The sequence below is a fragment of the Morus notabilis genome, unplaced genomic scaffold (assembly GCF_000414095.1).
Source record: "Morus notabilis unplaced genomic scaffold, ASM41409v2 Scaffold799, whole genome shotgun sequence".
Classification (NCBI taxonomy): domain Eukaryota; kingdom Viridiplantae; phylum Streptophyta; class Magnoliopsida; order Rosales; family Moraceae; genus Morus; species Morus notabilis.
Window position 1 is genome coordinate 188117 of NW_010366360.1, and position 19369 is coordinate 207485.

A 19369-nucleotide genomic window follows, 5' to 3' on the forward strand; every position below is an offset into this window, starting at 1 on the left:
ACGAGGGAGGGGGGGGTTGCGGGATCGGGGGGGGGGGGGGGGGGGGAAGCTTTGAGGCAAGGGTATTATTGACCTACGCTTAAAAAAGACGCGTTTCAATATGCTCGGCGTTGCGATAAGTGCCAACGATATGCCACAATTCATAGAGCACCCCGAGAGAACCTAACTTCTATCCTTAGCCCATGGCCTTTTGCCAAGTGAGGGATCGACCTGATCGAACCCTTGCACCTCACACCAAGAGGCTTTAAGTTCGCCATCATCGCAGTAGACTACTACACCAAGTGGGCAGAGGCGAAAGCTCTTACTTCGACCACAGAGGTAGCTTGCACCAACTTTATGTGGAACAACATCGTGTGTAGATTTGGAGTTCCACATTCGATTGTGTCTGACAATGGGAAGCAGTTTGACAATGCCTCGACGCGCAAATTCTGCGATGATCTGGGCATTCAAAAAAGCTTCTCAGCTCTGATACATCCACAATCCAACGGCCAAGTTAAAGCCATCAATAAAATCCTGAAGTACACCCTGAAGAAAAGACTGGATGACTTAAAGGGGAAATGGGCTGAAGAACTCCCAAAGGTCTTGTGGGCATATAGGACGACGAGTCGAACAACAACGGGCGAAACACCATTCTCTATGACATATGGTGCCGAGGCGGTACTCCCTGTAGAAATTGAGACACCGATGCTAAGAACGGTCGTGTATAACGACGACACTAACGCGGAGGCAATAAATGGAGAGCTCAACCTGTTAGAAGAAAAAATGCTTGATTCTTAACTACGACTCGCCGCTTATTTACAAAGAACAGCACGATACTACAACAGGAAAGTCAAACAGAAAAGATTTGCTTCAGGAGATTTGGTATTAAAAAGAGTGACGCAGAGCACAAAACTAAAAAATACCAGTCCATTGGGCCCAACTTGAGAAGGACCCTACCGCATAAGAGAAATGCTATGCCCAGGGACCTACGTTTTAGAGAGCCTCACCGGTAAAAGGATTCAACACCCGTGGAATGCAGAACAGCTAAGATTGTACTACCAATAGTGTACGAATTCTTACTTATTTTAGCTAAATATGGCATTTCAATTATATAAAATTTGTTCATAACAAGTGTCCAAACAACCCCTTAACAACATACGCCTACAAATCAAGGTTTATAGACAAACATGGGGGGTAACAGGGGTCTACACTCACACTATTTGTCAAAACCCCCAAGGGGCGTTTAGAAAGCTGACTCATCCATGGAGGAGAGGCTTTATTACTTAGCAAATTCTTAGATTTGTCAAAAGCCCCAAGGGGCATTTAGAAAGCCGACTCCTCCATGGAGGAGAGACTTTATTACTTAGCAAATTCCTAGATTTGCCAAAAGCCCCAAGGGGCGTTTAGAAAGTTGACTCCTCCATGGAGGAAAGGCTTTATTACTTAGCAAATTCTTAGATTTGCCAACAGCCCCAAGGGGCGTCTATAAGGCCAACTCCTCCGAGGAGAAGAGGCTTCTACATAGCATATTCTTAAATCTACTAAGAACCCCAAGGGACGTCCAGAAGGTTGGCCAAAGAGGAAAGGCTACCCTCTTTGGGGTAACTAACCAAGTACCTTTTGTGTATAACTATCAAAAATAAGTATATATTAAAAATAATAAAGCACATATATGATAAAAATTCATTGTCCAGATAATAAAAATATATTACAAAGATCAAAATCATAAAAGCAGAACCCAGCGTCCTAGGCTCGTCACCTACATCGCCTTCTCCGCTATCAGCTGCAGCTCCACCACTACCTTCGTCGCGCCCGCCTTCGACAGGAGAACCTTCGTCGTCAGAAGGGGGCTCGTAGAGGAAGTCCAAGTTGAGGCCAGGGAGGTGCCTGTTAATTCTGGCAATAATTTGCTCGCCAACAGATAGCATGTCACTGGCACGCATATCATGTAACTCCTCGAAGGATTTGAAATCCTCGATGGGCTTAACAGCAACATATGCGTTGTTCTGAGCAAATTCAGCAGAGGCAACAAACTCCTTGACCCCCTTCTTCTTGCCCAAGTCATAGCCATCCTGCTTACCTAAGTTGTATCCCTCTTTCCGGAAGATATCCTTAGCATCAGCAGCTTGCCTACGAGCTACCTCAGCTTCCTTTTGGCCATTCTCCAAATCAACTTTCACCGCATCTAGCTCCTTGACGACGAGGGCAAGCTTCTTTGAAGTCTCCCCTTTACTATCTCTCTCCTTTTGGAGGAGAATCTTCAGGCGCCCCTCAATGCAGTCCATTCCCTTGCTTATCTCTTCCACCTTAACCATATCAATAAAGTTGAGGAGAGAGAGGACAAAGGACTGCCAAATCAGAAGAAATCTGTTAAAAAAGAGAGAAGAGAGAGAAGAGGAAAAGAAATAAAAAATGCATATTGCATATAGACAACGAAGCTTACATGGATATGAAGAGAGATTTGCTGACGGGTGCGGCCGATAAAAGAAGCTCGGGTAGCACTCTCCTAGTCCTGCTCAAGAAAGGACTCGTATAGAGCCTGGAAGATGACGGAGAAGCGCGGGACAGACTTAGCGCTGCTTCGATCTTGGCCAGGGGGACATCAGCAACGATGAACTGTGGGTCTAGAACCCTTGCCCCAGGAAGCAGCAGACGTTCTCTGGGCAGAGGGGACTCAAGAGCATCAGTAATATTGATTACTGGTGATGGTTCAACTTCCACCGCTGGCTTTTCAGCCGGCCGAGGCCTCTTGGGCCTCAACGTCTCCCAAGTACTTAATGGTCGTGAGCTGAGGCGGGACGCTGACCCCAGTGGCTTCGTTCGGCCCCTCGCGAGGCCTCTGCTTCTTTGAACGCCCCTTGGCGCCCGGAATGCGCAGCTGCAGGGTTTTCATCTCTGCACCACAATTAAAAGCTAGAAATTCAGACAGGCGACATATAGTGAGGAATCGAAGGCAAGAAAGAAAGACTAACCTCCGGCTGTGAAGTGGAAGAAATCTTTGACCTCGTCGGTGTTATCAGGATGAGGCAGTGAGAACAGAAGGCCAGAACTTTCCAAATTATCCCGCGTCAACAAAATGCCGACGTGACGGTGGGTTTCTAGGAAGCTGAAGGCTTGCTTCACCCTTGTAAGACGATTCCTGGATAGTTGCGGGCGATCCTGAGGAACTTCACAGAATAATGAGGGGTCAGCGATGTAAAAACACGATGACAGTTACATAGCAAATGGTCGAGGATACTCACTCAGCGTCCCAAACGACATTTCCTAGGCGCTTAAAAGGCCTATCAGCCAGGTGAACGTCAAACATGCCCTTCACCATAGAAAACATCGGCTTCCAGGCATGTGACGACGAGGGTAACCCCCTTATTAGTTTTCCTAAGATGGACTTGGACCACACGTAACTACCCAAAAAATACCAGCCATCGCACTTAGGTACCTGACAGAGTTTATATATAAAGAGGAACTCATCCAAAGGCACATTTACATTAAACTTTTGGTCCCAAAGGACCCACATACTGGCAAAACTGTACCAAAAATTTGGTGCCAACTGTGTAGGGGATATGTCGTGGAGATTACATAGGGACTTTACAAACGGGTGTATAGGAAGTGTCATCCCCACTGTGAAGGCCCGGGTATATACAGACATATAACCCAGGGGTGGTTGGCTCACTCTGAAGTGGGGGTTTGGTAGGAGATATTCAAACCATCGACCGTCTACGCGTCCCTTCTTATACGCGCGGACGATATCTCCCTGCCGTGTCTTCGGTTCCATGAAGTCAGGAGTAAAGGGCGGTCGATCCTCGTCCGCCCCCACTGATGCCACGTGGAGGCCAGTATGTCAGCTGCTACAGCTGAAGATAAGGCCCCCAACTAGAGAGCCGGAGCTACTGGAAGTGTAAGGGCTCTCCCCCTCAGTCTCGCCCTCGACTAGGGGGTCGACACTGTCCATATCATCTCATGGGCCAGGGACTTAGTCATCAACCTCCCTTAAGATTGGGTTGCTGGCAGTAGAATGTGAGGAAGACTTGGCGGTTGGTGTTGGATCCGGCCTCACAAGAGGCACGGATGATGATCCCCCTCGATGTTTTATCCTTCTAGGTGCCATTACTGTAAAAAAAAAAATCTAAGATCAGCTCCTATAAGTCGAGAGGGAAGAGGAAGATAGGATGGCACTTAGAAATAAAAATAAAAAAGCATGGTCGGTTAAAGTCAAAGGACCAAGCAACGACCATTCAAACTAACCCAGAATGCCAAACAGAAATCCAGACTCACTCGAGACTCCTATAGGCGGTCCAAAACATTGCAAATAATGTTAAGCTCAGGTTCTAACACCTGTCCTGCGTCACTTTCAATCATTCCTACCTACTCAAGATATCTACCGAAAGCATAGATAGAATAAACACGTCAAAAATGGGAAAAAGGGTGAGGAGTGCTTACCAAGAATTGAAGAACGAGAAGGAAGCATGAACATTGAGGTGAATATCACCAAAGATCCGTAGGTTAGCAAGAGGAGAACGAGCGATCCTGGAGAAATTTTTGCAGAGTTTCGGCTGCTCGAAAATGGTTTCAAAATTGTTTAGACACTTTGGAGATTATTTATAGCAACTAAAAGCCCTCGACCCCCAGCCGTTCGATCAGGTACGTATATATCCAATGGTGGAAGCACAGGAATTCGATCCAACGATTTGGGGAGGAGCGAGAAGCCAAAGAAGCACGATCCAAGGGCTCGGGTTCCTCCATTTGAATAAAAGGCCACGTCAGCATGATGGTTGGACCGACGCGACGTTTGTGCTTCTCAAAGCGCCAGGGCCATCATTGCAAGATAGGCTCAGAAGTAGGCTCCCACACCCGAAGCAAACAAAAAAAGGCAACCGAGCAAATCCCAACCTAGCTCGAAGCAGTCCAAAGGAAAGCCTCGACCTGGGGGGCATATGTTGTGTGGGAAAATATGTGTTGACACGTCAGACAACGATAAAGCCCCATGTGGCCCTGCTTAGACCACATCTGATAGTCGTCGTCGCTTGGGGTTTCCTGTGGTGAAGGGCCGATTAGATGAAGTGGCCCATAGGACCGTCGACCCTTTATGCCCTTAGTGTTGACGTAACTTGTTTACATCAGGGGAATCTCGATGAGGTCGACTGATGGAGGGTCTACGGTAGGCCGTATATCGAGCAGGTATAGGAAGCAGACCACATAAACGAGGACCCACGTCCCCAGTAGGGCCCCTGAGTGGACAAGGGAGTTGCTTCTGGATTAAGATAATGTCAGTGGTACATAAATTAATTAGGAACCCCTAAATCGCCTGAGACGGACGGTGGAACATTACAGAGAATCCACAGAGCCGTAATAGGGGACAAAGTGGATGAGTAAACAGTGCAAAAGGTGTTGACAGACTATGGTATGGGCCCATAGGATCATAGGCCACTCGAGTGGATATGCCTACGAAGAAGAACTGCCCAAGAAGTAATCTTTGGGCTATTAAAGGGGCAAAGCCTCAAAGGATCGGGGGGACCTTTTCTTTTTCGGATGTAATAAAAGATAGGAAAAAGATATATGCTATATATAGTGGATGTAGCTCTTCATTAACAGAGTGAACCACTATAAACCTTGCGTTCTTACTTTTATTCAAGTACCACTCCCATATTTCTTACATTGAACACACCACTAAAAGCACATTGGCAGCATTAACTCAAATATATAACGATTTCAAGCCGGTAACTCAACGGTATACCCAGAGGTAACCCATCATAATTCTATTGGTGAAATTCTACCGTCAACAGCTATCATCATTCTTCTGTCACTCTCTATTTTAGTACTATTAGACACATACACTTTATTAACGTAATATATTATTATTTAAACATAAAATAAGATAGTGAAATACACGTGTTAAACAGTAAATATATAGAGTAAAGAGTGTGATAGAAAAAATAATGCTAACATTTCTCACTTATTAAATATTATAGTGAGGACTGTGACGGAAATGGAGAAAGCACTCTAAGCGGAGATTCTCCGACTTCGTCCTAGGGTCTCTTTAAATAGGAAAGTGTATGGAGATGGAGATTGTTTTGGATAGGAATGGATAGAAAAAGTAATCTCCCATCCCATAACCATTGTCATCTATGGTGAATTGAAGAGTGATAGAGTGACCACGTCTCTTTACTTTTTCCTCTTTTTTCTTTTTTTTTTTGGTGAAACCATTTCTCTTTACGTTGCTCAAAGTCAAAAGATGAACATGAGTTCTAAGTTGTTTGGTTGAGGGATTCGTCTCTTAATTCGAATTATGGTTCGTGATTCGCTATAATATTTTCTCTTAAAAAAATACACGTAAATTGAAAATAATTCTAATCACATGATTTTAATCTATGAACCAAACGTCTCTTTTATTTTTTTTTAATTTTTTTTTTTTAGAATATATGAGTTCGTGTTTGAATACATAGTACCAATAGAGAGTTTAGTTTTTTTAAAAAGTATTTTGTCTCAGACTTCGATCTTACAGGAGGACTTTGAAACGATTTTTAAGTCGAAAGTAAAAATCTGTTATTCCTATGTCCTAAGAAAGTAACAATATTCTATTTAAAAAAAAAAAAGAAAATGACAATATTCGTGTTATTTAACTGAAAAAAAAGAAAGTAATTTTTTCTCTATTTTTCTCCAGAGAGATATTAATTTATAATAGGCATTTTCGCCACATAGGAGTTGCAGCCGTCTCCGTTTTCAATGTTTTGACACTTTCTCCTATCCCTCCAACAAAAGTCCGTCTTTCATTAAAAATAATTTTTCCGTCGCTTTCCCACCCTTTTTCCCACCAGAGAAAATCCTAATCTATTTTCCGAGAAAATCGACCCAACGAACCAAGCCAAAAGCCGCAAACATGAGAAAGCCTCAATAACACCCAATCAAAAACAAAATATACGAAGAAACAAGGAAGGAAATTTCTTTGAATCTCGTCTTCTTGATAATTTCTAGGGTTTCTTGTTCTATATTTATAGTTTAGCGGCTGCTTCGTCTAGAATCTAATGGCGTCGCAAGTGCAGGCAGGGATCGACCCCGCCGTATTGGATGATATAATCAGACGGCTCACGGAGGTCCGATCGGTGAGGCCTGGTAAGCAGGTCCAACTTTCCGAGTCGGAGATCAAGCAACTCTGCGTTGCTTCCAAAGACATTTTCCTCCGACAGCCGAATTTGCTCGAGCTTGAAGCCCCTATCAAAATTTGCGGTACGCTTTTTACCTTTCTGTGGGTTTTAAGTTTTTATTTATTTATTTATTGTGTTTCTAGAATCTTTTCTACGAAATTTTGGCATTTTTCTATACTGGATTGGGATGTGGTTCTTATTAGGTTCCTTCTATTGATTAAACCAGGTTTTGCTTGATAATTTTCCTTTCCTTTTTCCTTTCTTGATTGGTTCTGTTCTTTTGAATGCTTGATGTTCATTTGCTTGTGAGCAATTTTAGATTTTACATCATATAGCACCCATATTTGTTTTTAATGGTTTTTCTTTAAGTTGCTCAGTTTTCCATTTTTTCTCTCTTTTCTTCTTTGCTGGAAAGAATGGAAACATGGTGCACTGATCAGTCAGTGGAGTGGCGAAATTTGAAATATGCGGCTAAAGAATAACGGGTTCTCGGGATTATTTTAGATGTTATATGTTCTTTGAGTTTAGGTGAATGAGCCATGCTCCTTGGACAGACCTTTATTGAAGATTCTACTCTGTATAATTGCCAAGAAAATGGAGAAGTAGAGAAATTTACCGTCTGTTTCTCCACTATACCTGTTTATTCAATTCATTGACGTTTTTTTATGTGTTCATATGAAAACACTGATTTGTATGTCTGCTTTAATATAAGAGCATTTAGGTTATTTTTCTATTTTGGACGTCATGAGAAAATAACTTGAAAATTTTATCTATAACGTGGATGATGGTTCACTTTATTCTAAGGAGGGCGCGGGAAGATAGTGGTTGTGGGGGATAGGGAGTTGTCTGGGTGGTTGTGGTTCAGGTTGAAATTTTGGATGCGAGAGGATCTGAGGTCTTTTTACTGAAAACATGTGAAGTCGTGCCTAGTATCGGATAGTAGTTACTTTGAGCGAGTTGATCAGTTCTAGGACGTACTAGAGATTTTCAACTATCTCATTTTGGTTGTAATTCTCTGCATTTCATACAACAGTGATAGTTTTATCATTTGACTTTATTATTGTAATTACAGTAATTAACAGCTCTGATCTTGTGATTCTTTGCAGGTGACATCCATGGGCAGTACAGCGATTTGTTGAGGCTTTTTGAATATGGGGGTTTTCCTCCGAGTGCCAATTATCTATTTTTAGGTGACTATGTTGATCGTGGCAAGCAGAGTTTGGAAACAATATGCCTTTTGCTTGCCTTTAAAATTAAGTATCCAGAGAACTTCTTTCTTCTTAGAGGAAATCACGAGTGTGCTTCTATTAACCGGATATATGGATTTTATGATGAGTGTAAACGACGATTTAACGTGAGACTTTGGAAAGCATTTACCGACTGTTTTAACTGCCTTCCTGTGGCAGCTGTTATAGATGACAAAATATTATGCATGCATGGGGGTCTGTCTCCTGATTTAACACACTTAGATCAAATAAGGAACCTACCTCGTCCAACTGCTGTTCCTGACACTGGTTTGCTTTGTGACTTGCTTTGGTCGGATCCCGGAAGAGATGTTAAGGGATGGGGAATGAACGACAGAGGAGTCTCGTACACCTTTGGCCCTGATAAGGTGGCAGAGTTCTTGCTCAAACATGATTTGGACCTTGTCTGTCGTGCCCATCAGGTAATTAATTTTCTTCATTTTTACTTCCACCATTCTACTCGAGTATTACTCATTTTGGAGACTGAAAATATACACTTTGTTCTAGGTGGTGGAGGATGGCTATGAATTCTTTGCTGACAGGCAACTCGTAACAGTATTTTCAGCCCCAAACTACTGTGGTGAATTTGATAATGCTGGTGCAATGATGATTGTTGATGAAAACTTGATGTGCTCTTTCCAAATTCTCAAGCCAGCGGAGAAAAAAGCTAAATTCATGATGTCAACGAAAATGTGAAATTGAGCCAGTGTTATTTAAAGGGTCAGACGATTATTGTTTTCTCTCACTTTCCTTATTTTTATATCCAAAAAGTGCAATCTTTTTTTGTATGCGTGCCTAATGATTATGCTAGCATGTGTTTGTTGACTTTTGTATTTTCTACTATAGTTTTCTGGGTAAAGGGTGTTTTTCACCCAACGTGGGAAATTTTGCTCAAGCTTTTACACACACATCCTTCTGAAATAATTATTTTCACTCATGTAAAACGTTTCTTATAGATAATTGCGTCTATGCATCAACTGTTTAAATCACAAAGTTCAACCACGATTTAGCTATCTCAAGTTATTGACGTAACCCTCCCTCTTTTTGCTTTCCACTTGATATGCTAATTAATTATCTTCTTGATGCAGGCATTTTGCCATTGTTGCTCGGAGAAAATGGATGAAAATGAAGGTGGCCAGATCTCCAGAACTAGAAGTTTATTCAACTTAAGTGAATCAACACACACTTTCTTAAGCTACCCGAGAGACTCCACAAGTTAGTTTACTATTTGAAGGAGTAAACAAAGCAGAAGGGTTAATCTTCTTCTTCTTCTTCTTCTTCTAGTTTGTACTTATGTTGGAACAATTGTGTAGATATGTGGCAAATTATAGTTATGCTGTGCCGGTTGTTGGTCCAGAAATGGCCTCATTCACTGCTAGTGGAAGAAATTTTCAGTTTTTCAGAGTTCAGACTAAGGGGTTTCCTTTCATTGCGCTATTTAAGTTTTTAGTTTCTTGTTAAAATATTTGAATTTGTGATGGTGGATGTGTAGGATGATATACCGTGGGTGTTATTGATGATTGTGCTCATCTTTCAGCCATCTATATGGTTAGCCATTTGATTGAAGATTAACAACATTTCGGCTGTACTCTGTCCACTTTTGACCTTTAATATCTCTCTCTCTCTCTTCTTTTTTTTCCCCCCTTTCTAATACATGTCCAAGTGGACGACTTTTTCTCAGATTTTGGATATTGCCCATACATTTTTAGCCTGACCTTTGTATGGTTTGACTTCAGGATGATTTGGAGCAGAAAATTTCCCCCCTCTCTGAAGGGCAGATTGCTTAACTTGACCTCTACTCTTTTCATCTTTTGTATGTTTGGTGTTTTAATACTTTAATTTGATATTGATGTGGATAGGGACGTTCTTAAACAACAATTTGTTTCTTTTCTTAAGCCATATTTCTTATTTTATTTGGCTCAACCGGGTGAGTTGTTTATAAACAACTCTTTTCCAAACATTATTAAATCATAGAAACGTCACAGTGATGTTTACCTATACTCTCTTTGTTGTTGATTCAGGATAAGGAAGTCTATTGCGATATTTTTTTTTTTTTTTGAAAAAGCTTGTACACACGACCAACAGAAAGTACAGAGAAGTTTACTTATTTATTATTTTATTCAATCCATTGTATTCCAATTTGTATTGTATATTTTAAGAATCTATACGGTAGAGTATGTTATTTAGCTCTATCGGTAGGAATAATTATTTTTAATTATTTGATTAGTTTTTTAAGGGTCGTATATGCACAAATACGTATTAAAAATGTATAACACGTTGCACTGAATTTTTTATTATAGATTTAACTGTTAAAAAATTAATCTAATTAGAAATACAGTTGTTATCAACGAAGCAAAATAACATGCTCCATTATACGAACTCTCATATATTTTTCTAGGACAATGTTAACATGGAGAAAAATGTCAAAAAGGAACCGTGTGAGTCAATATACCAAATAGGGAGAGATCTCATAGCATCCATAATATATTTATATATATATATATATATATATCTTCTTTTTTTTTTGAAAGTATCCATAATATAGTGTTAAAACAGTGTGTTGATGTCAAATTTCTGTGTCTGTGTAGAAAAATCACTTTACAATATTTTGATTGATATATTCACCTAAGTTTGGCCGAGTCAAACGGATCGGCTTAAGGTCTGCTACTGTTAATCCGGATCTGATTTTAACTTTCGAGTTGAGCCAATGTTTTGAGCCGAAAAGGTTTTTTGGGCCAGGCAAACGCTCTCTGTTTAAGAAAAATACCTTATAAAATTTTAGACATGCCTTAAAATTTTCAGACTTATGTCAGGTTGGGTCATCCCTCTCCTATTTAGGACCGGGTTGGACGGACCTAAAATTTTCACCTATATTCACCTTTTCATTTAATTATTACAATAATATTGTTATTGTTAAATTATTTTAAGATTATAAGTGTAATTAAAAAAAAAGAATTAGAAATTTACTTTTACAAGTCTCAAAGCTTTTAATAATTATGCCAAAAAATAGATGTTAAACTTCAGTAGTATAATGCATTGACGTAAAAACTAAGAGTCCAATTTGATCGTGGGTTAAAAAAGTATTAATTTGAACTTTTTTTTGGTTTGAAGTGTAAGGATTAAAAAGTGTGATTTAAACTTAAAGTTTAAACGAGTAAAAAGGTGAGAAGGTAAAGTTCTTATTTTTTCTAGTTTTACTTGTTTAAACCATCACATAATTGTTCAAACTAAGACCAAAACTTTGGCATTCAAATATTGGTTTTGACTAGGCTCAAAGTTTAATCTATGGGTCCATTTAGTTTATAGGTTTGAACATAAATTTAATTTTTGTGAGAAAAAACATTGTAGCAAAAATGTTTAAACAGTAATTCGAATTTATGAAACAAACAAGACATAAATCATATTAATTTGGAAAATATCACTTATGTGGTAGTGTCACTTAATTCTACTATTTCTGTAGAAAAGTTTAAATCATATCATTATGAATAAAAGATACCCAAACAACCAGATATGACTAATCACTTGTTAACTGAAATTAACCGATTAATAATAGTTAATCAGTAATTAACTGAAGGGTTGAGAATTTAGATAAATAAAGGGTAATATAAATATTATACCACTTGAAAAGTGATATAAATCAAGAGAAACAAAATAAAATGGTTAAAGGCAACAACCACCTCTTAGAAATAGTAAACATTCAAATTAATTGAAATTATCATTATCTTAGAAAAAGATAAATCTTGACAAATATCCTTTCAAAGTGTATGAATCTTGATTTTTATCCCTTACTCTTGTTTAATACTCTTTTAGTTAAATAACTATATTAATAAAAAGATACTAATTAAAAGTAAATAGTAAAAATCTAGACCATACACTTTTAAGGTAAATTTAGCAATTTTCTCTTGCAATTATAAGGGAGTAGGGATGACAATTTTACCTTTTAATCCATTTATCTGCGGGGACCCACATTAAATGGGGTAAGAAAAATCTACCTTAAACGGATCCAGATTATAAATTGATTAAAATTTTAACCTGTCGCGAGTCGCGAGACGAGACAAATTTAGATGTCTCCGATTCTATTCCCCATTTATTAGCCACATTTAATTATATCATATTTTTAAATTAGATAGATTAGGTAGAATATGTATAATATATAATTTTAAGATAATATAATCCATTACATAATATATATGAAAATTTAAAACTACCTTTCTTTTATTTTTAACTTAATGTTTTGTATGTTTGTACTTTTTAATTAATTATTTATTTATTTTACAATGAAAATAACTTATTGGGTAAATGGGACACCACGAATACTCTGAACACGTGACAGAAAAATTCGCTCCTAAACCCGTCAATTTATGCGGGTTCATAGGTGAGTGTTTAAGGTCTCGTTCATTTCATCGATTCAAATTTTCAGTTTTAGGTTTCTACGGTTAAAAGCTCTTAGAATTTGTCACATCTATTTTTTTGTTACAATTAAAAGCACTCAAAAAATGTCACATTTTAGCTTAAATTGAAAACTTAAATCTGCAAAGTGAACAAAGTCTAAGGGCGTGTTTGGAACTCGTTCTAAAATGATTTTGTTTTTTGTATGAAAATGAAAATGAAAACGTTTTCAATATGAGACATAAATCATTTTTTAAAATGCATTTGGTAATTTTATTAAGAGATTATTTTTAGTATAAAAAAACCCATTAATGTCTCTGTCTCTTTCTCTCTGCTCGAGAGAGGAGAAAATGAAAACAAAAAATGAAAAACGACTAAAAGTCATTTTTTATTTCTCTCGTTTTACACTAAATCAAAAAATTATTTTTATTTCTGTTTTTTATTTTTATTGTACTAAACACCGTTTTAAAAATATTTTCATTTATTTTTTTAAAAAACGTAAAAAATAAAAACGGGTTTAATTCTAAACACGGTTTAAATTTTTCTTGGCAGATAGTTAGAAGACCACTCCACTCCAAATCCGCCCCGTGGCATGTAGTGGGCCTATGGGCCAGGAACAATGGCCCAGCCCAGCGTATAAAGGCGCTCACTCGTTCACCTCTCATTTTAAATTTTCGCCCCTCATTTTCTCTTTCCGGTAGGGTTTGGTACTTCGGTTTCTAAAAGCAGAATAACAACAACAACAAACATTTCAAAAAACATTTGCAATCAAACTTTCTAAAAAAATGTTTAAATTCACTTTCTCTCTTTCAAAATTTTCCCGAGTATCGTAGGCACCGAGAATTCCCGGGAAAATTTGTGGAAATCGGCGGATTAAAGTATACTAAGGCTTCGCATTTTCTTTCCCGTCGGAAAATTGAGAGAGCGACAATGAATTTAACAGATCCGTCGGTGGCGTTGCTGGCGGCGAGCGGCGGCGACACCGTGAAGCTCTTCGATGTGTCCGGAAAGGGCGGCGATCCGTGTGCCTTGAGCTACACTCCTTCTCCTGGTTTCCAAGTCAATTCTGTCAAGTGGAATCATACCAGTGAGTCGCTCATTCTTATTCTCTTTTCACTTTCTTTCTTTCTTTCTTCAGAATTGAATTGATTTGTTTTCTGTTGTACTAAATTCCGTCAGATTTTTTTTTTTTAGAATTACATTTCGTCATTTCTGTTTGTAATGAGGGCTTTTGAAGATGGTTCTGGGTGGTGGTTTTCGTTTTTACTGAATGCGGACGAACTGTTGTGTTGAAATTAGTTGGATGGGGATTTTTTTGGTTATTATTCATCTTGTTATTTACTTATTTTAGCAATGGGGGTAGAAAATTGTATTAGGTTATGATGAGGAATAAAATAATGACATGAGATTTTGTTGGTGAAATTATTTCTCAAGTTCCCGTGTGATTCTTAGCTACAGATAAAGATTTTCGAGTTTAATTGAGGTGGGGGTGTGATTCTTGCAGATTTGGTGGTGGCCAGCGCTGGAGATGACAAGAAGATCTCGTTGTGGCGGAAAAGTGGGCAGAGTATGGGGACCATTCCGGTGGCCGGGACTGACAGTGGTGACAACATTGATGTAAGTATTCGACCAATGCAGATTTCTGCCAGCTAATAGCTTGTAAATTCTTGTGGTTAGTCTTATTGATAATCTCTGTTGAGGATTTAGGGTGGTTATAGTGCACGGATTTATTGATAAGAGCATAGTTTAGAGAGATAATGGAGCACAGTTTTCTTCTAGTAACTGTGCTGGGAAGTCGATAAGACCATGCTCCATGGTTCACCTATTTATTATTAATTTAAGATCCAAACTTTATAGAACTTGCTTTAAAGTTAGTTGCTTTCTTAGTTTTTGATGGGCCTGATCATGATTTTACATTATAGGCTTGAATGGGTTTCGTTTGTTTGAGCTCATCTACTTCTATTTAAACCCTTTTACAGGAGTCTATACTGGCTATTAGCTTTAGCAACAAGGTTTCTAGATACATATGCACTGGTGGAAGTGGCCAGGTTGTAAGAATATGGGATTTGCAAAGGAAGCGTTGTATTAAATGGTTGAGAGGTCACACCAATACAATAACAGGTGCAATGTACAATTGCAAGGATGAGCATTTGGCCTCCATCAGTCTTGGTGGGGATCTAATGCTTCACAACCTTGCATCTGGTGCACGGACTGCTGAACTCAAAGATCCAAATGAGCAGGTTGATTATTATGTTGCATGTTGTCTTTCTGGCCAAGTTATATGAGCATGTATTTTGTGAGTAAATTGTCTGTCTGCTGGATTTTAAGACCAGGTATTGAGAGTTCTTGATTATTCCCGGATTAGTCGGCACCTTCTAGTGACGGCAGGTGATGATGGGACTGTACATTTGTGGGATACAACTGGTCGCAGCCCAAAGGTTTGCATTATTCTTTCTTTGTCGACGATCCTCAATACTTTTGGAAATAAAAACTAACCCGTGAGCAATTTATGTATTTCTCTGGAAATTCATGTCTACTTTAGTTGTAGGATGGTTTATGGTTATGCCACTTCTTGTTGCCTAAGTTTAAGTGGATTGAAATTTGTGCTGAAATATTCTTATCACCTCCAGCTTTTGCATTTGCATTTCCATTTCCGTGGTATGAACTTTTTCTAGTCAATCTGAATCAAGATTTAAGGTTATGTTGCACCACGTCCCCAATAGCTAATGTTAATTAACTTTTTGTCCTCTAAATTAAGAGTTTGATTTTCTCTGTCTTTCTCTCCTCCAAACCTTCTCCAGGTTTCTTGGTTGAAGCAGCATTCTGCACCGACTGCTGGTGTCAGTTTTTCACCTTCCATTGACAAGGTCTCATAAATACACAATATAAAAGGACACATATTGGCATACATTTTCACATTTTTATTTTTCTCTTCTTCTAATTAAACTCACTTTTATTTTATTCGACATGACAGATAATTGCTAGCATTGGTCTGGACAAAAAGTTGTATACGTATGATTCAGGATCTAGAAGACCTTCTTCTTCCATTTCTTTTGAAGCGCCTTTCTCTTCGTTGGCATTTAGAGATGATGGCTTGGTGCTTGCAGCTGGAACAAGCACCGGCCGGGTTGTGTTCTATGATATTCGTGGAAAGCCAGAACCATTCACTGTCCTTAGAGCATATAGTAGTTCTGAGGTAGTTTCTTTTCTTTTTATATTACCATTTTCTCTGTCTATCGGGTTTTTAATGAGTGTCAGCTACTAGATTTTTCGTAAAGCATGCTATAAATTATGCAATTCCATTTTACATGAACTCTGACAACGGCAGTATGCATCTCTCAGAAACTAAGCTTGTATCCACTTGGTCATTGGCAATCTAGGAGACTTTGCCTTTTACTATCTAGTATGAAGAGTTTTGCCTTTTAAGAAATATTTGACTTCTCTATATGACTTTTGCTTTTTGGCTCAAAAAATGAAGTCTCGACTTCTATATCATTGGGAGAAAAGAGAGTACGTTGTGCTAATTTTAGTCTATGAATATGCAACAAATAGCTTAATTAGATTTGGTTTATTGTGAAAGTCCTTGGTCTTTTTAACCAATGAGTAATTTATGATTCTTGGCAGTTGGAAATGGCTAAAAATACCACTAAAAATCAGTCTCGGTTCTTTTTGATATGATTCCTGCCATTTATTTTCCTCTTTTTTGGTTGTCTCGGATATGTTCTCCCCATTATGCTCTTGTTTCCTTAGGTATCTGTTCTTTAGGCACCTTTGTCTTTTGTTTTCCCCCTAGGAGAATAGTATCTTACTCATATAGTTATATTGAGAAGTTTTATACTAACCACTTCAACTGTTCATCAGGCTGTTACAAGCTTATGCTGGCAACGGTCAAAACCTGTTATTGTAAATGAAAGCAGTTGCACTGCCGAGACCGCCCTTTTGGGAGATTCTGTTGAAGATTCAATTCTTATGCCTGATCCACTTCCTTCTGTGACTTCATCAAGCTTTGCTCTGTCTACAGCAGTACCGAGCTCTCGGAATCCTGGCCGCTCAGGTCCCTCTCTTGAAACATCTTCAGTTGCAGCAATTGGCAGTGGATTTACATCAAGTATGCTCCATGTGTCCTCTGCAGAGGAGACACCAGTTCGGACTCCTCTGTGGCCAGCCAGGCCAGGGGGAGCATTGTCTAGATTACATGCTCCTCGTTCTACTTATAACTTCAAGGATGAAATGGAGGTATTCTCCCCTCTCGTGGATGTTCAACCAATCACTCCCAGTCTTGACAAATTATGGGAGGACAAGAAGCCTTCATCACTTCTCTTCCCTTCATCTACTAGGAAATTTCCTTTCATGAAAGATGGAGGCATTGATCATCCAGTATCTGATTGGAAACCCAGCGCAACTTTTGAACAGGTCTAGCTCTCCCTTCAGCTATAATTTCGTAGTTGACCGCAAACATGGATTAGTTAATTCTTTCGAACTTCACTTGGCAGATCTAGACGATATTTTCTTTTGACGTTTGTTTATGGTCGAGTGTTATTTCTGATTCATTATCTGATTTTGTAGATATTTCACCATGTTAAAATGGAAGTTGACACTACCTTCTAGGCTTCATGAAGAGTATTTCTCTTGTTATACCTTGAAGTTGAATGTGAATTTTGTTCCGGGATTGGTCATTTTTGTATACTTCAATGTCATTAGTAACTTGAAATGAGGCTCTTTCCACTGCCTGTGTTATGAACATTGTATGTTCTGAATGAATATCTCACATTGTTGGCAGGAGGATTCCAAGTCTTCATTTGGAGTGTTGGGATCAACTCCCTCTCCATCTTCTAAGAGTGAAGACTCCTCCATCACCCCTCCAGAAGCTTGGGGCGGTGAGAAACCATCTGATAAATATGCCCACATGCGTACTTTGCCATCCTGTTTGGGAGTGTTTGCTTCTAGTGGTCCGACTGCAGTTTCAGTGTTGTCGGGATTACCTGATCTGTCCTTGACAACAAGTCAGCCAAGTACTAGCTCCTCAACAAATTCGAACTTCAGTTATGCAAACTTGCGAACAAAAGATGTTTCTGTAAATCAGGAGAGTTCCTTGGGACATCCAGAACACTTCTCTACTTCCATCTCTATGCCCCTCAGCACAAAAGGTATAATAGGACAGACTAATCTTGATTCACCAGCAACTTTGACCCGGAGATTCTCCACATATGCAGAGAGAATAAGTACTACATCCTCCTTCAGCGATGGAACATCAGCCTTGCTGGGTTCACCAAAAATTAAAAAAACAGGTGCTGAAACCAGGGAAGAACTTTTAAGCAGCTTGTTCTCAAAGTCAGATGTATCGACCGCCATGGAAAAGGGGACGCTTCCTATTATAAATGTAAGTAGGCAAAATGTATACGACAATGATTGCTCAGATGCAATCTGAGAGACCACTTAGGCTTCTTATTTTATTTTCTTTTCTTTTCTTTTCTTTTTTTATTTTTAAATAAATTGTTTGAAGGTTATGAGCATAAAAGATTCAATTATATGCGAGTCTCAGTTGACATGACTACTAAGCAAATATGTTTATTGTGCTCTGGCTGTCATGCTTTGATTAGATTATAATGTTTCAAAACACGTTGACAGGGGGGAACCTCAGAACCTCAGAAGGCCTCTCACCAGGATACACAGCAAGGAAGTTCTTTTACTCTTCAGCTTTTTCAACGTACTCTCGGAGAGAGTCTTGATTCTTTGCAGAAATCAGTACATGAAGATATAAGGAACCTTCATATAGAGACTGTGAGACAGTTTCATTTGCACGAGGTATGTGTGCGAGGGTTTTCCTTTTTTTTTAATTTTTATTTTTATATTACTCTCTTCCTGAAATTATTCCTGGAATGATTATCCAGATGGAAATGTCAAAGGTACTGAATGTCGTTCTGGAAAACCAAGCTGAGCTGATGAGAGAAGTCAAGTCTCTCAGGAAAGAAAACCAGCAACTCAGGCAATTGCTTTGAGAACTAGAGGAAAGTACTCATTCTTTTCACAAAGGGTGTGGATAACTCTGTTTTGTTTTTTTATGTTTGATTTTCACCACCGGCCTTTTGTTTATAGCCAACTAGTCTGCTCATCTCCGGCAATTGTAGTGAAAGCAAAGGGGAAAGAAAATAAGAAAAAAGCGGGGATGAAGAGAATGCATGTGCTATTTAAGGTGAACTTATTGAACATGTACAGAACAGAACCCTTCCATTCAGCTGTCAATTGAAGCTTTAATTTGAGCGTTCCATATTAAAAATTGGCTGATGTACAAACTTCTGTCGATGAATCTTATTGTTCTTCAGCTTTGTTGGTTTGTATGTATCTATATCAAGCTCGAGTATAGCGAGCTACAATACATACCCTTGAACGCATTTGAGGTTTATTTGGTGAGCTTATTTTTTTCTAGTTTGTTAAGTAGATTAAGTGGTTTTATTTTGCTTGATGACGGTATAAAATTTTCATATATATTTTGAGAAATTTCAGCGATTTTCTTCATACTTGGCATTCAATACTGTCTCTTTCCTCATCTTTCATCTATTTATTTTGGGGGCTTTTCCGGTAGTTCTTGCAAAAATAGACTGCCGGTAATCTTTTATT

The 19369-nt window shown here is 38.8% G+C and overlaps 3 protein-coding genes across 4 annotated transcripts in view; all 3 read left to right on the forward strand.

Moving 5' to 3' along the window:
* The window catches only part of LOC112093917 (uncharacterized protein K02A2.6-like), a 1191-nt gene extending 414 nt beyond the window's left edge, over positions 1-777 (forward strand). Inside the window, exon 2 of the mRNA XM_024173483.1 lies at positions 266-777. Coding sequence (XP_024029251.1) covers positions 266-777 — 512 coding nt within the window. The remainder of the gene's footprint in view (positions 1-265) is intronic.
* Positions 778-6686: 5909 nt separating this feature from the next.
* On the forward strand, positions 6687-10436 carry LOC21393687 (serine/threonine-protein phosphatase PP1 isozyme 4). Of its 2 annotated transcripts, XR_002903265.1 has the most exons (5): positions 6687-7200; positions 8225-8784; positions 8870-9082; positions 9451-9910; positions 10099-10436. XR_002903265.1 is itself a non-coding variant. In XM_010110085.2 (4 exons), the coding sequence occupies exons 1-3, from the start codon at positions 6999-7001 to the stop codon at positions 9056-9058; spliced, it is 951 nt and encodes a 316-aa protein (XP_010108387.1). In that variant the 5' UTR covers positions 6687-6998; the 3' UTR covers positions 9059-9082; positions 9451-10436. The 2 variants fall into 2 exon arrangements, 1 of the variants encoding a protein (XP_010108387.1); XM_010110085.2 differs by having other exon boundaries at positions 9451-10436.
* Positions 10437-13439: 3003 nt separating this feature from the next.
* LOC21393688 (protein NEDD1) lies at positions 13440-19190 on the forward strand. Its single transcript, XM_010110086.2, has 10 exons — positions 13440-13838; positions 14256-14368; positions 14731-14991; positions 15085-15189; positions 15553-15618; positions 15726-15947; positions 16613-17164; positions 17532-18131; positions 18380-18556; positions 18643-19190. Exons 1-10 carry the CDS (start codon positions 13682-13684, stop codon positions 18748-18750), a joined length of 2361 nt encoding a protein of 786 aa, XP_010108388.1. The 5' UTR covers positions 13440-13681; the 3' UTR covers positions 18751-19190.
* The last annotated feature ends 179 nt before the right edge of the window (positions 19191-19369 follow it).

Bases quoted from the DNA above. Each gene is read 5' to 3' on its own strand.
- LOC21393687 (XM_010110085.2), top strand. From the start codon at position 6,999: ATGGCGTCGCAAGTGCAGGCAGGGATCGACCCCGCCGTATTGGATGAT. The intron at 7,201-8,224 runs GTACGCTTTTTA...GATTCTTTGCAG, and splicing joins AGCCCCTATCAAAATTTGCG to GTGACATCCATGGGCAGTAC. The intron at 8,785-8,869 runs GTAATTAATTTT...ACTTTGTTCTAG, and splicing joins TTGTCTGTCGTGCCCATCAG to GTGGTGGAGGATGGCTATGA.
- LOC21393688 (XM_010110086.2), top strand. From the start codon at position 13,682: ATGAATTTAACAGATCCGTCGGTGGCGTTGCTGGCGGCGAGCGGCGGC. The intron at 14,369-14,730 runs GTAAGTATTCGA...ACCCTTTTACAG, and splicing joins ACAGTGGTGACAACATTGAT to GAGTCTATACTGGCTATTAG. The intron at 17,165-17,531 runs GTCTAGCTCTCC...CATTGTTGGCAG, and splicing joins CCAGCGCAACTTTTGAACAG to GAGGATTCCAAGTCTTCATT.